General features: G+C 44.1%; 1 protein-coding gene across 1 annotated transcript in view; it reads right to left on the reverse strand.

Moving 5' to 3' along the window:
* MTMR9 (myotubularin related protein 9) overlaps positions 1 to 14755 on the reverse strand; it is a 207379-nt gene extending 192624 nt beyond the window's left edge. Inside the window, exon 1 of the mRNA XM_069236161.1 lies at positions 14437 to 14755. Coding sequence (XP_069092262.1) covers positions 14437 to 14618 — 182 coding nt within the window. The 5' untranslated portion in view covers positions 14619 to 14755. The remainder of the gene's footprint in view (positions 1 to 14436) is intronic.
* Positions 14756 to 15113: the final 358 nt, after the last annotated feature.

Genomic DNA, 15113 nt, shown 5'->3' on the forward strand with positions numbered 1-15113 from the left:
AAAGTATATTCTAGAGGTGATGTTATTAGGGAAGAATGGAGTTGTGGTCCCATTGTAGATAAGTTGTGTAATTTACCAGAACTGTTGGGCACAATATTTTGGGAAGTAAGAGAGATTACGTTTGGGTTTAAATTGGATCAAAGGGAGGAAAATAGTTCTGGTGGGCACTACCAATTAATGACCGCTGAGATTCATAATGAACCCAAAGTAACTATTAAGACAGAAAATGTTACTCCTCATGCAAATATTAGTAACAGTCAATTTAAGACATCTGCTGCACAACCAAGGACACTTAAGTTGAACTAGTACCCAACATAGTATTAGACAAGTGACATGACAGGGTATGAATCCACCCTTCCAGAATGTTCTTCCAATCAAGACTAGGAAGAAGCTGAAAACGCTCCACAAACTGGAGAAGAAAGTCCAGTTTAACAGTAAAGGGATGATTTCAGTATAAAGGCTGGTATGAAATCTCCCTTTTCTCCATAGTCATCCCTGATTGTTCACGTTCTGCTGGATTCTTCATTTCTGATGGCTTTAGAACTCTGCAATCTTTACTTGTGCTAACAAGTAGTAAAATGCTTGTCCTCCACCTTTTAATATGGTTGATTGGCACACTCCTAATTAGTATATTTAACTTACCTATTAGTCCCTAGTATATATTACAAAGTGAACCCAAGGACTAGAAGAAAAATTCCACCAGTGGACTGTAGCATCTATTGTTATTTCCACAACAGTGGTGAGCAAACATGGCTTCAGTCCTACTAGTGTAGCATGTCAATACCAATCTAAAAAATTCTATTCAACCAGTCAAGATAAACTGCTTTGACAAGTCAAAAGCCCACTTTTAACAATTAATAAGTCACCAGTATATAGGCCTTGTAGTTCACAAGGTAGGGTGCATGGTATTTAAAAAGTAGGACAAGGTAAACATTAAGGTTAAAATGTCCTTACAGTGACTAGCACCCAAAATCCATTTTTACTGTGGGAGGCCTAGATGCCCTATGTAGAAAACTGGAGCACAGATTAAAATCTTAATCTAGTATATCAATAATGGGACATTATTATTCATAGTTATTGAAAATCAAATTCAATGGAGAAATTTTATTTTTATTTTAAATATTAAGGAAAAGTAATTCTTAGGAAGTTATCTTTTCCCCGCCTGAAGTTTCTAGGAGTTAAATTTGCAATCTCACTTTTGCCAGCCAATTATTAGCATTTGAACAGGTGTGAAAAAGTGTGAACTGCCTCCCAGGAGCAAACAATAGGCTGACCTGAATGGGCAGAGAGGACTCTTCTGGATCTGCCAGAATATGCTGGGTGGGGGTCTGTGAGCATCCTTTCTGACATTACAGTGTCAAATCCTGCTTGACAGGTCTCCTGGGTTTTCACATGTAACACAGGGGTTGTGCTTGAAAGAAAGGGACACAGGATCCCAAAATAATTCTTGTGTATTCAGTGATTGCTGGGAAATCCTGCTTTGTACCATTAGACACCTGTCTCTGGCTGCTTCAAACTGGACTTTGGTATTGTATGTGGGAGGACATTAGGATTATTATAGTACACTACCCACACACACACACACACACACACACACACACTCAGCACTCAGAGTGCAAGTTTAGTGTGGCCTAAGACTTTCTCCATCTTGAAAATGCACAAACTGGGTAGGGAAGGCCCCAGGAACTTTCCCCCAATGGGTTAGGGCATGCCCAGCAGTCATTCCCACCCACTAGCTCATGCCAGGCATAAAGGAGGCACCACCAGGTACCCACTTTATAACACTCCTGGACCTGAGGAAGAACAGAAGAGGACTTGACCTTCTGCCTGTGAACTGAGAGGAGCCCTGAAGGACTGGGTCTGTTCCCTTTTGTACCCAGGACAAAACATATATTCTAATGGCCATAAGACTGACCTCCTGGTCAAGTAGCAGGAATACAACACGCTACAAGAGGACTTTCACAACTGCCCATCTGACAAGTGGCAACAGAACCTGAACTAGACCCAGGTGTTTGCCTCTGCTAAAAACCGTGTGAGTGACTAAGTGCCTTCCCTGAGTATCAGGGAGGGGGGGGCTTTAAAAGTGTACTCCTGTGGTGGATTAGGTCTTAATAAACTAAAGTCAGAAGGTAAAATCTTTGACCTGGACGAACCTGGTTGGTGTATTCGACAAGCGCTCCATCGTGGTCAGCGTCAAATTGTGCCTAGGTTCCAGTCTACCGCGACAATAGACTATCATAAGCACTTTGTGCTTCTTGGAACTATTCCTACTTGAAACTTTTTTTAAAAATCATATCTCCTCTACTCTTGTTGGATTTTTGTCGTTTTGTTTATTAGATTGTACGTCATTTTTCTTATTCGGTTTGGGATTTTCATTGTTTTGCATTTCGACTTTATTACTGTTTTGGTACTCATAAATACTTTACACTTTGCCCTCTGTTAAGCTTTCTGCTCTGTGAAATTGCTACCAGCGGGTTGCGCTCAGGTTAATTTAGTGACTTTGAGGGTTCACCCTGACAAGTGTTTAGATTATTCCTTGAAATTGGTAGTCATGTACCCCAAATAATAATCCGATTATTTAAGGTGTATAACCCTTTTTTCAGAAAAATAAAAAGTGGCACAGCCACAATGATGAATTAACAAAGGGTAAACCCACATTAATGAAGGTAGAGGTTAAATCATATAATATGTTGGGGGCATAAAATGGGGAAAGCCCTAGTTTAGGCTGCACTGGTGTTGTGAAGGGATAGTGGCTAGGTGACATGTAAAATGAAAATAATGTAACTAGCCATGAGGAAATAGAGCTAAACCTGCTAGCCCCAGATTACAGTCCAGCAGATAGAAATTCTGAGATGTAGAGCATGGAGAAGAAAATCCTGGAAGGTTTGTTTTGCTAGGTCTGGTCATGTAAATGAAAATGACCCACCTACCTCACAACCTACCTGTGAGTTCCCACATAAGGAAAAGGCCTGCCTTTTCATTCTGAGCTGGCAGAAGAAATGTACCTAAGGAAGACGCTGAACACTGGGCCATTACACAGGGGGATAGGGAAGTAAACAGACAGTTTTGTTGAAAAGCCATATGTTTAAGGCCGAAGGAGGTGCCACTATGGGCTGGGAGGGGCCAAACAATAACCAGGTACATTTCTTTAGAGACCTTTCAGAAACTGAGGACCTAATGCATATTACAACTGCTAATATTGTGTCAGTAGCCTTTAGAACTGAGCTGCTGACTCTCATGCATCAATCCACACTACTCACCTAGACAAGGGAGGCCTTAGTGGAGGTGGCCTAAACACCCACCGAGGTGTGTTTAAGGCCTGGTGAATAGATAAATCCAAACTAAAGCTAACACCTTACCTCAAGGTATTGATTTTCCACCAACCTACTGTGTGCAGAGTGATAAAGGACACCACTCTCACATATATGCCCTGTTCTTAGATTTAAGGCCCTTGAATGTCCCTCGTGGTAAAATGCAGACTACCTGGGATATTAGGTCAGGGAGAAAGTCTAATGGGAGGGATGTCAAGCACCAGACAATAAATAATGACTGGTCCTGGCTAGCAGGCTATTAGCCAATGATCTTCAAAAACAAACATGAAAGAGTATTAAAAAAGTAGACAGTACACAACTAAAGTGCATTTCATAGACTGTAGCTGATCTAATTGAATTCTAAAAATCTCAGGTGCATTATATTATTTGCAACCTTTTGATAGTGTGTGCCTTCAAGAAAAGTAGTGTGCGATTGACTGTCCATGCAAGAGCAGATTTTAAGACTGGGAGAGCAAACAGATTTTGTGGGGGGGGAGGGAAGGGCTTGGCAATTCTGATATCTAGAAAATGTGTCTTTTCAACAACCTAATTACAAGAAAGTAGTGATTCTGTATTAGCAATTTAAGTTATTAGCTTAAAACAAGTTTGTGGGTTTTTTCGATCTGATAATGGAGAACCTTTATTGGCCGACAGGGCTGAAAGAGAAAAGAACATCTATGCACAGATTACTCTCCTTGTGTGAAATCTTGAACACTCATACTTTTTCAGGCCCTATTTTGACAGTGGATTTTAATATGCATTTATTTCAGCCCTCAACAAGGGGTGGATGATGCAATAATCTCTGCTGGCCAGCATTGGGAGCAGAGTTAAAAAGTTGCCTCCTTGAAATAGGATTGAAAATGTTAAATGACCATCTACCAGGTGATATGCCTGCACATCACCCCTTGGTTTCAATACTACTATTTCAATGCTTGATTACACTTTATGTCCATCTTCGTGTGTGGCCGGAGTGTAGAGTTTTCTAATGAACTGGTTGTAACCACATGTCCCAGATTTATAGTTTAGTAGCATTAATTCATACACCACTGAATGCTCTAGGGAATAATTTTGGAGATTAAAACTGTAGGTGTACAAATGGGGTATTAAATGGGGGGGAACCCATGATAGGACATGCAAGACTTTTGATTAAACTGTAACTGTGCTTCTGCAATTGTCAAAATGCTGCCAACATACCCGAATAACGCAAGGAAAAGAGCATTGCAGACCACGTTGGGTCACTTATGAGCTCAGGGGCACACAAAAAAAAAAAAAAAAAAACTTCCAATAGAGTCATAAGAAATGTAATAGTAGTATGGCCAAGGACTCTGTAAACAAACGTAAAGAGAGTCCTGGCTTGCAAGAAGACAATATGAAGTAGTAGCTTGAAATTATTAAATTATTAACTAATAAACACAAAGGCCTTTTGGAAGTGCGTGAATGGATAATCCAATGCAAGCACCCAAAACAGAGTGAGATATCACATTCAACACTGAATGGAAATTCAACAGTCTGTCTGTGTAATACTTCGAAGACATATTTTGGGAAGAGTAACCCAAAACCAAATGGGGATAGAAATTCCAGGAAAGGCTCAAAGTGTAATGGCAGTCATGAAACTGAGAAAACAAGCAAGAACAGATGCAGAGGCGGGACAAATGGTACTGCAGCTAGTATATTCAAGAAAGGCACTGAATACTGAGGGACTTAGCTCATTGTTCATTACATCAAGGTTTAAGCTGGAACACCAGAGAATTGGCCAGATGTTATTAATCACCCCTTGCATAAAATGGGTTCTGTTGGAGTACCAGGCTATCCGTTTTAGAGGCAGAGGCCAACTGGTATGCAGGTATGTTACTAAGAAAAGTAAATGAGTTGACTGCGGAGTAGAACATAGCCCCCCCCAAATATAAACAGGGTACTGGTCGGATTACTCAATGGTAGACAATATACTGGCTTTAGCTACTCTCATGATCAAGTGAAAGCAAAGCTGAGCAGGACTTACGCCTACTTCGGGGACTAAAAGATGGAAATTGACAGAGTCAGAAGACTACTATGGCAGAAGTTAAGTAAGTGGGCTTTAGCACAATCACACTAATCAGCTACTATTGAATATTACTCAAATTCCTGGGTCCATATTAAACTTAGACAATGAACATCTTTCAGAAAATATCAAGACCAATCGTGGCCTAAAAGAGGAATGTATTCTTGCACCCCTTCGGTTTATAAGGGTCAACTTTTGCTGACACTAAGGGTCTTGTCCCTAAGCTAAGTAATAACCACGTAAGATTACTGCAGATAATACTGTCCAACTAGACCACTCAAAGATTGGGCTGCCAAGATCTATTTCAGCACTAGAGGTGTATAACAGGCACAATCACTTAGCAGTTAATATGAGTAAAACAAGTGCGGTTGTTTTTGGGAGAAGGGGGAAGACCTATGAAAACTTGTTTTTTTTGGAGGGGAAGATGATTGAAAATTCCAACAGGCCTCGTTATCTGGGCATTTGGTATAAATAAAATGGATAATTTATTGAACATTTATTCCTGTTCAAGCATACAGTATAAAATGTATTTATCAAAGCCTCCCAAGACAAGATTAACAACAACCTGGACCGCAATCAGAGCACAATATTAACCAGCCCTCTCTTATGGGGTGGAGGCTATCAATGGAAAGACGGGTATTGCCTTGAACCGGTTTAAGTGCAACTTGTTTAGTTCTCTTTACATTCTGCCACTGGGCACCCCCCAGACACAGCTGCCCTGGGGTCCTAACCTGATTACACAAACTCTGTATCAAGAAGCCCAGTTTCTGAAATGTGGTTTTAGAGTAAGGAAGGCTGACCAAAGCTCCCTCAGGGTCTTACATGGAAATTAATACCAGTAATGTTTGCTGATAATTCTAATTACTGAAGTAAGCTCATTCGCAGGGTTCAAGAAAACCCCAAAGGAGCTATATTGCGGGATAACAAAGCTTTCTGTGACCTTTAAAACTATTTTATATTCCATAGTCCGACTGAACTGCTTACATATAGATTATCTGTAATTATGAAAAAATAAATTATACGAATTTAAGACACACACATTTCTTGGAGGGCTAATCACGGTACCTAGGTTCAGCCATAACAGAACAGCCAGGCAGAGTCACAAGATGTTGTTTTCTTTTTCAGTCACCCTTAGCTGGCATCAGCGGATCAGGGTATCAGAGGTAGGCAGGGAAGAAGTCCTGGAGGTTATGAAATTATGGAAAAGAATGATGAGGTACATTTTATGCACATGTAAAGGGCTGAAGCTAAGACTTCTATACTTATATATATATATATTTTTTTTTTAACTTGGCTTAGATTAGCACATGCTCTTCTAAAGAAGCAATGTTGCATTGCCTGTTGGAGAAAGACATAACATCCTTGCACTGCTGCAGTGAATTGTATGTCAAAGCATGTAGTGGAAGCCAAAACATCCTCCTAGCCTAAACTGACATTCTGGTGATTTAATGTGCCTTCGTATTGCATTTCATATTATGTACTGTTTGATTTTAATGAAAACTGCTTACGACTCTCTTGGGCTACTCCGTGATTAACATTATTTTCTGTTATCATAGGGATTGAGCGTTTTTATTTTTTTATTTTCCTGTTTTGAATATGTTACATCTGAAATCCAAGTCATCGTCAATCTGAGCAACTGATTAATAGTCACCAAGAAAGCAAACTTCCACTCTCCCAAAACTTTTTTCATTTTATACTTTTTTTCTTTTAATTTGTCTTTTTAATAGGTTTTCAACAATTCGAAGGACAAGCAACACTTGATGCAGATCAAGGAAATACAAAGAGCTGCAGTCTGGTGTAAGGAAATGCCTTCCTTGGCATGGTTACCCCCTAACTTTTTGCCTTTTATTGATGCGAGTTATAATTGAAAGTGTGCTGGGACTCTGCTAACCAGGCCCCAGCACCAGTGTTCTTTCCCTAAACTGTACCTTTGTTCCCACAATTGGCACAACCCTGGCACACAGATAATTCCCCTGTAACTGGTACCCCTGGTACCAAGGGCCCTATAGCCAGGGAAGGTTTCTAAGGGCTGCAGCATGTATTATGCCACCCTGGGGACCCCTCACTCAGCATATGCACACTGCCTCACAGCTTGTGTGTGTGCTGGTGGGGAGAAAATGACTAAGTCGACATGGCACTCTCCTCAGGGTGCCATGCCCACATCCCATTGCCTGTGGCATTGGTTAGTCACCCCTCTAGCAGGCCTTACAGCCCTAAGTCAGGGTGCACTATACCACGGGCATAGTTACATGAGAAATATGCCCCTACAGTGTCTAAGCCAAACCTTAGGCATTGTAAGTGCAGGGCAGCCATAAAGAGTATGTGGTCTGGGAGTCTGTCAACTATGAACTCCACAGTTCCATAATGGCTACACTGAAATCTGGGAAGTTTGGTATCAATTTTCTCAGCACAATAAATCCACACTGATGCCAGTGTGGGATTTATTGAAAAATGCACACAGAGCGCATCTTAGAGATGCTGCCAGTATGCCAGTAAGACTCCTAGTGTTAGGCTGACCAGTTCCTGCCAGCCTGCCACAACCAGACGAGTTTCTGGCCACATGGAGTGAGTGCCTTTGTCACTCTGTGGCTAGGAACAAAGCCCGCACTGGGTGGAGGTGCTTCTCCCCTCCCCCTGCATGAACTGTAACACCTGGAGGTTCGCCTTAAAGGCTCATGCCTGTTGTTAAAGCGCCCCAGGGCATCCCAGCTCGTGGAGATGCCCGCCCCTCCGGACACAACCCCCACTTTTGGCGGTAAGTCTGGAGGAGATAATAAGAAAAACAAGGAGGAGTCACCTACCAGTCAGGACAGCCCCTAAGGTGCCCTGAGCTGAGGTGACCTCTGCCTTTAGAAATCCTCCATCTTGGTTTTGGAGGATTCCCCCAATAGGAATAGGGGTGTGCCCCCCTCCCCTCAGGAAGGAGGCACAAGGAGGGTGTAACCACCCTCAAGGACAGTAGCAGGCACGGCCCGTCCTTAAGGGCGGAGGGTCCACCCCCCCCCCACCTTTTGCCCCTCATGAAGAGTGTCCATCAGGATGAACAAAGGTCAGCCTGACAGATACTCTTCATGTTCAGGTCAGGCAGCCAGGAGTGAGACATGCGCGATTTGCACAGACTCCTGGCTGCCTGAGCTGAACTTTGCTGGGCTGAGGAGGTCACAGCTCCTATGGGTGTGACCTCCTTGGCCCAGCTAAGGTGCCTCAAGGCCCTCCCCTGGGTGACGAGGAAAGCGTCACCCATTGACTTTGGCCTGGGAGCTTCAGGTTTAAGCCCTGAAGCGCCCAGGGGCGAGTGTCAATCAGTGACACTTCATCACAGAGTGGGGTGGGGTCAGCAGTCTCACTGACCCCATCCCACTCTGTGACGAGGCTGGGACTGCTGCCTTCCCTCATTGGCTGCCAATGAGGGAAGGCAGCAGTCCCAACCCTCCTGGGACCTCGAGGCTGAAGGTAAGTGTGTGTGTCTGATGTTTTAGAATGAATGTTTGGTACGTGCGTGCATGTTTGAATGTTATGAGTGTTGTTAATGGATGTGCGTGCCTGTGTGAAAGAATGAGTGTGGGTGATCTTTTAAAATGAATGTTTGGTGCATGCGTGCATGTTTGAAGGGTATAAGTGTTGTTAATGGATGTGCGTGCGTGCGTGTCTGTGTGTGAAAGAATGAGTGTGTGTGTGTGTGCTTCCAGCCTGGCCCCATCTCTTCTAAAGCTGCCGGCTGCCACTGGACAGTAGCCATTGGCTACTGTTCCCCAGACCTAAACACACCCCTAAATTTAGTCTTTAGGGGTGACCCTGAACCCAGGAAATCAGATTCCTGCAACCTGAAGAAAGAAGAAGGACTGCTGACGTGAAAGCCCCGCAGAGACGACAACTGACTTGACCCCAGACCTACCGGCCTGTCTCCGGACTCAAAGAACCTGCACAGCGACGCATCCAGCGGGACTAGCGACCTCTGAGGACTCAAGAGGACTGCCCTGCACCTAAAGGATCAAGAACCTCCTGAGAACAGCGTCACTGTTCAGAAACTGCAACAAAGAAGCAACTTTTAAAGAGACTCTAACTTCCCGCCAGAAGCTTGAATCTTCACACTCTGCACCCAATGCCCCCGGCTCGAGTTTGGAGAAACCAACACCGCAGAGAGAACTCCAGGCAACTCCAATGACGTGGACACCCTGAGTCGACTTCCCTGCACCCCCACAGCAACGCCTGCAGAGAGGATCCAGAGGCTCCCCCTGACCGCAACTGCCTGGTAACAAAGGAACCCGACGCCTGGACCAAGCACTGCACCCGCAGCCCCCAGGACCGAGAGGAACCACCTACCAGTGCATGAGTGACCAGCAGGCGGCCCTCAATCTAGCCCAGTCGGTGGCTGGCCCAAGAAGCCCCCCTGTGCCCTGCATGCATCGCCAGAGTGACCCCCGGGTCCCTCCATTGTTTTCAATAGCAAACCTGATGCCTACTTTGCACACTGCACCCGGCCGCCCCTGTGCCGCTAAGGGTGTGTTTTGTGTGCTCGTGTGTGTCCCCCCCCAGTGCTCTACAAAACCCCCCTGGTCTGCTCCCCGAGGACGCAGGTACTTATCTACTAGCAGACTGGAACCGGAGCACCCCTGTTCTCCATAGGCGCCTATGTGTTTTGGGCCCTCCTTTGACCTCTGCACCTGACCCGCCCTGTGTTGCTGGTGCGGTAACTTTGGGGTTGCCGTGAACCCCTAACGGTGGGTTGCCTATGCCCAGGAAACTGACTGTGTAAGTGTTTTACTTACCTGAAGAACTAACCAATAATTACCTACCACAGGAACTGTTGATTTCTGCACTGTGTCCACTTTTAAAATAGCCTATTGCCATTTTAACCAAAACTGTGTGTACTAATGTTTTAAATCAAAGTTCTATACTTACCTGTGTGAAGTACCTTGCATTTTATGTATTTACCTCAAATTTGAATCTTGTGGTTCTAAAAATAAATTAAGAAAAGATATTTTTCTATATAAAAACCTATTGGCCTGGAGTTAAGTCTTTGAGTGTGTGTTCCTCATTTATTCCCTGTGTGTGTACAATAAATGCTTAACACTACCCTCTGATAAGTCTACTGCTCGACCACACTACCACAAAATAGAGCATTAGTATTATCTAATTTTGCCACTATCAAGCTCTAAGGGGAATCCTTGGATTCTGTGCACACTATCTCTCATTTTGAAATAGTATATACAGAGCCAACTTCCTACATCTGGTAACTAAACTGCAACAGTCAACCTGCCACCCACCACGCTCTCTGTGAAAGAAAACAAAAACAAGAAACAAACCAAGGTTCTCTGTACCAGACATTATAAATCTATGTAAATTAAGACATGCTTTGCAGCCCATTACCACAAACATGTCATCATGCAGGATAACATACAACATAATATACTTTATAGATATTAGGATTTCTTCCCAGAAGGGTCTGACAGCAAGGCAAGATCACCAGATGTACCGTCAATTTCCCAACAACCCATATCCCCTCCAGCGGAGCAGGCTAGAGATGAGAAAGAGGTTTGCGTTACCAACAAAGTATATAGGTTCCAATGGAACAATACTTTATTACGAGCCCTCCCCACCTTGGAAAATGGAGTATCCTTTCTTGATATCTCACCACAGGATCTCCCATATACTTCTATTTCTCCTTACATATCAAAAGTTAGTAACTACATGAAATTACCCTCTTCGAGCCCGCAGATCCTGCAATGAACTTCTCAAAAACAGTTAGGAGGCTGGTCATCGTTATTCAGTTCTCCGGGTGCATCATGCAGTGTTGAAGTTGGGCATACATTTTTCACCTTCATCAAGGCCGAAGACAGCCTTACCACACTTTTCACCTTTGACACAATTCAAATTTATTTGCAATTCCCTTCACAAAGGCCCATGGCAGGAAGAAATAAAATCACTACAACAACAAGAAAAAGAACTGTAAAACCAGACCTTTCAATACTGGACCAACCTAATCAGCCTTTGCACTTTTCACTTATCCCAGTGGAACAGTGGGCAACATTTTTTATTCACAATTCAGTCAACCAATTGGGTTCTAGTTACTTATAGAACAGGACCTGTTGAGAATGTGTATGCAGAATGTAGCACCAGAAAACTGAACTTCACCCTTTAAAACCCAACATTTATAACTATGGAACATCTACCCCCCAAGAGCAGGTCAAGGAAGCCATGCCATCTTGAAATCTTGGCCATGAGAAATTTCTAGTCAATCAATTTGCGATGGGAGGAGCACCACCTATCGGTAATTGTTCACACAGCTAAACAGGATGACCAATTACTCCTTAACTAGTTAGTCCCTGAGGGTTCATGAGCTGGAAGCCTGTATCTCTTTGTTAAATCAATGATAGGGAAGTCAATCTTTCCCCATTTAGTAAATGCTTGGGGTCAGCAATCTTACTTTACAATTCAGACTGCTAGTCATTTTTGTTTATTCATTGTTATGGGTCAGATTCATTAGTGGTTTAGCTCTTGATAGGTGTCAAACAACTCATAGTTTCCTTCCCCATTGTGCAATAGTGGACTTACCCTACCCATACTTTGGCAAATCTCTTAAAGGACCTAGATAAGTCTGTAGGGAGGGACACAAACATCTCCAATACAACGGAACACACCAACCTGACAGTCATGCACCCTTCCCTCAGCGATGGGAGGTGGCTTTGTAAAGCTCTTTAAGCACACGGTCCCAGATTTTCAGTGGTCCACCCCAAAGTGTGTTCTCCCCTCCACATAGTACAACTTGTTTCTTAGAAACTGAAGCACACAGATCTGCAACAGCCCATACAAACCTTTGCAGCACTACAGCCTAACACACAGAATAGACTTAATACACACTGATAAACGCATTTCTCATAATAAATACACCATCCTGCACAAATAGAGTATAAAGCAACTTATACAGTAGTTCTCAGTATAGCGACCCTCCAGAGAAGCCCACACGTTTTACTTCTAACAGAAATAAAGGCACTCAGATGTGACAGCTTCTCCTCAGACTGTGCACGCCTTTAGCCAGAAGTGGTTTGGAGGGGGCGGGGAGTAGACTGCTAAAAGAACACTTGCCTAGGAATTTAGCTGGGAGCAGTGGGGCTGGTGGTGCAGAGTCTTAGCCACCCCCCATCAAATAACAGAAAACTCAGACAATCCTCTAAAATGGTAGTCTACATGTTGTACACAAAGTGGTGCTGCAGGCGCATTAACCCACGTAGCTGCTGTGCTGGGGAATTTACGCAAGTGTTTGTAGCAGTGTGTACATATACATATCCCTACTGCTGTGCTCCTCACTAAGTAGGGAGGAGAATAAACTCCTGTGCACAGTGTTAATAGCCTCGTGCAAAATAACTTGTCTCATATTTCTAAGGCTATGCGGTAAGAATGTAGAGCACGCTGTGCAACAAAACAAATTATTACGAGTCAAATGCATGGTTTCAATTCAGTTGCAGAGCACCCGGTGCATGCGCCTGTGACCTGCCTGCGTGAGTCTGTTAAGATTTAGGTGTTGATTCAAATTACGGCCCGTTTCTCTGCCAGGGCAACAGAGTAAATTACTCTATAGCCATGACGGAGATGCTGACCACCAACTTTAGAAATGACCTCCAAGCTGACAGTCATTTCTATAGCATTGTCAGGAATCACTATCATGGCACACATGCCCTCGTCACGAGCAACCTGGATTATGGGAACATCCTCTATGCCAGAAGAAGCAAGCAACTCACCAGCAGACTTCAAATCATCTAGAACACTGTAGCCAGACTAGCTCTTAATCTTCCAAGCAAAATACACATCACACCACACTTGAAGGAGTTCCACTGGCTCACCAACAAACATGCTCAATTCACACTCCTCACGCACACCTTCAAGGCACTACACAAAATAGCCCCCACCTACCGGAACCCGACTCTGCCAGACTCCTACTCACATAAATCTCACATATATACTGAAAAAAACATGGAGGTCAAGCCTTCTCCTAAATCACTCAAAACATGGAACAACCTTACACTCACTTTAGAGCCTCCTCTCTTCTGGAGTTCTGTAAGAAGCTGAGCACCTGGCTTTTCGAGTAATCCCCTGCTGTCATAGGCAGGTTCTGGCACACACACACTTGCTCTGAATCTGGATAGGCTCTCAGGTGACAGTGCACTGTACAAATACGCATAACATAAAAAGGCCCGTTGCCTTATTTCTTTTTTACTCTTCTTAGTCTACAGTCTCATGGTGTTTTTGATGCGGGCGTACCAAGAACCACCAGAGATGGTGAGCTTGTCAGCAAAAAAAGGGAAAAAAAAAAAAGAAAAAAAAAAAAAACAGGGCTGATGGTGGTAGGAGCTTTGTAAATGACGCAGCTAATTTTGAAAATTGCGTGGCCTGCAAAGTGAAGCCATCAGGACAGGGGTGATGTGATCATAATTCTTCAGTCCCTCAGAGGAGACGTGCTGCAGCGAATAAAATGCCCTTAATGGGTGCCAGTGTTGCATCTGACAGGCCACGAAGCTGGGCGTTATCACCATCCAGAAGTAAGAGTACTTTCTGGAAGTAATGGTTTCACTTTCTTTAGAAGAGACAGCTGGTATCAGGAGTAATGTCAAAAAAGATTTATTCAAACCACAGGCCCAGCAAGCAGCTGCAACATCAATAGCTCCCGCCTCCCACCAACTCGATCACCTTCAATCACATCCCTCTGAATGACAGAATTCCCGATAAGAATATTCCACGCATAGGAGGAAAAGCATACAATTCTGTTAAGGTGGAGCAACATTAAGACAGAACACCTGCATCACTACACCCTGGAGAAATATTATATTGTACAATGGGTAAAGTAAAGGCTTGACTTGCATTTCAGAGCTTGGTCGTAAACAAGCAACAAAGAAACAAGCACATACACGGTGCTTCAATTCAATAGGTGAGTGGGAGGATGCCCACAGTTGAGGTACTACTAGGACATCATTTCCGCATCCAGAAATTGAAACTTTGCATAATTTCCGGGCTACAGTAGCGAACATGATCGTACTTTGAAGATACAGGTGGGTGACAGATACATTGTTTATGAGGCAGAGCGCCCCTCACCTCTTCTCTATGGAGTCGATGTTGGCATGCAGAAGCCACAGCTCCTCGCTCTTGTCCTGCCGGGAGGACAGGATGAGGTGGTGGCCCGTCAAGCACAGGGTTCCCTCTACGGGAGGGTGGAAGGGCCGGTGCAGCTGCACGTTATCCACCATCGGGGTCTTGATCAACTCGGCGAACTCCATCCTGAGCCCCTGCGGCAGCGAGCACCGGCGCTGTCCGAGCGGCTGCGGGGCTCGGGTCCAGGCAGGTCCGAGCGCACCTGGTGAAGCAGAATATCCCTAACACCCAGTCCAACCCCACAGCGGCAGTGTCAGCTGCAGCATCCAGCGGACATAGAAGACGGACACGCGCCCTCGCATGCCTTCGACCCGCGGACGGCAGAAAGCGGCAGCCATCTTACAGTGCTGCCGCCGCCTTCCTTTAATGCAGGAAATTGCCCAAACTGGTCACAGGGACTTGTGCCCGCACCTAATATTTGCACTAGTTCTTTGGAATATTGTGTTCCTCTAAATGTTGCTAATATATATGAGTAAAATAAAATAGGAATGTTTGCATACATAGTTAATGTATCGTAAAGTAAACACGTATCAGATTTACCTGTAAGTAACCATTAATTTCGATTCGACTATAGCGCTGTAATTGACAATGTGCCGTTGCAGGTTTCACAACAGGTTGCA

The sequence above is a fragment of the Pleurodeles waltl genome, chromosome 5, assembly GCF_031143425.1.
Source record: "Pleurodeles waltl isolate 20211129_DDA chromosome 5, aPleWal1.hap1.20221129, whole genome shotgun sequence".
NCBI lineage: Eukaryota > Metazoa > Chordata > Amphibia > Caudata > Salamandridae > Pleurodeles > Pleurodeles waltl.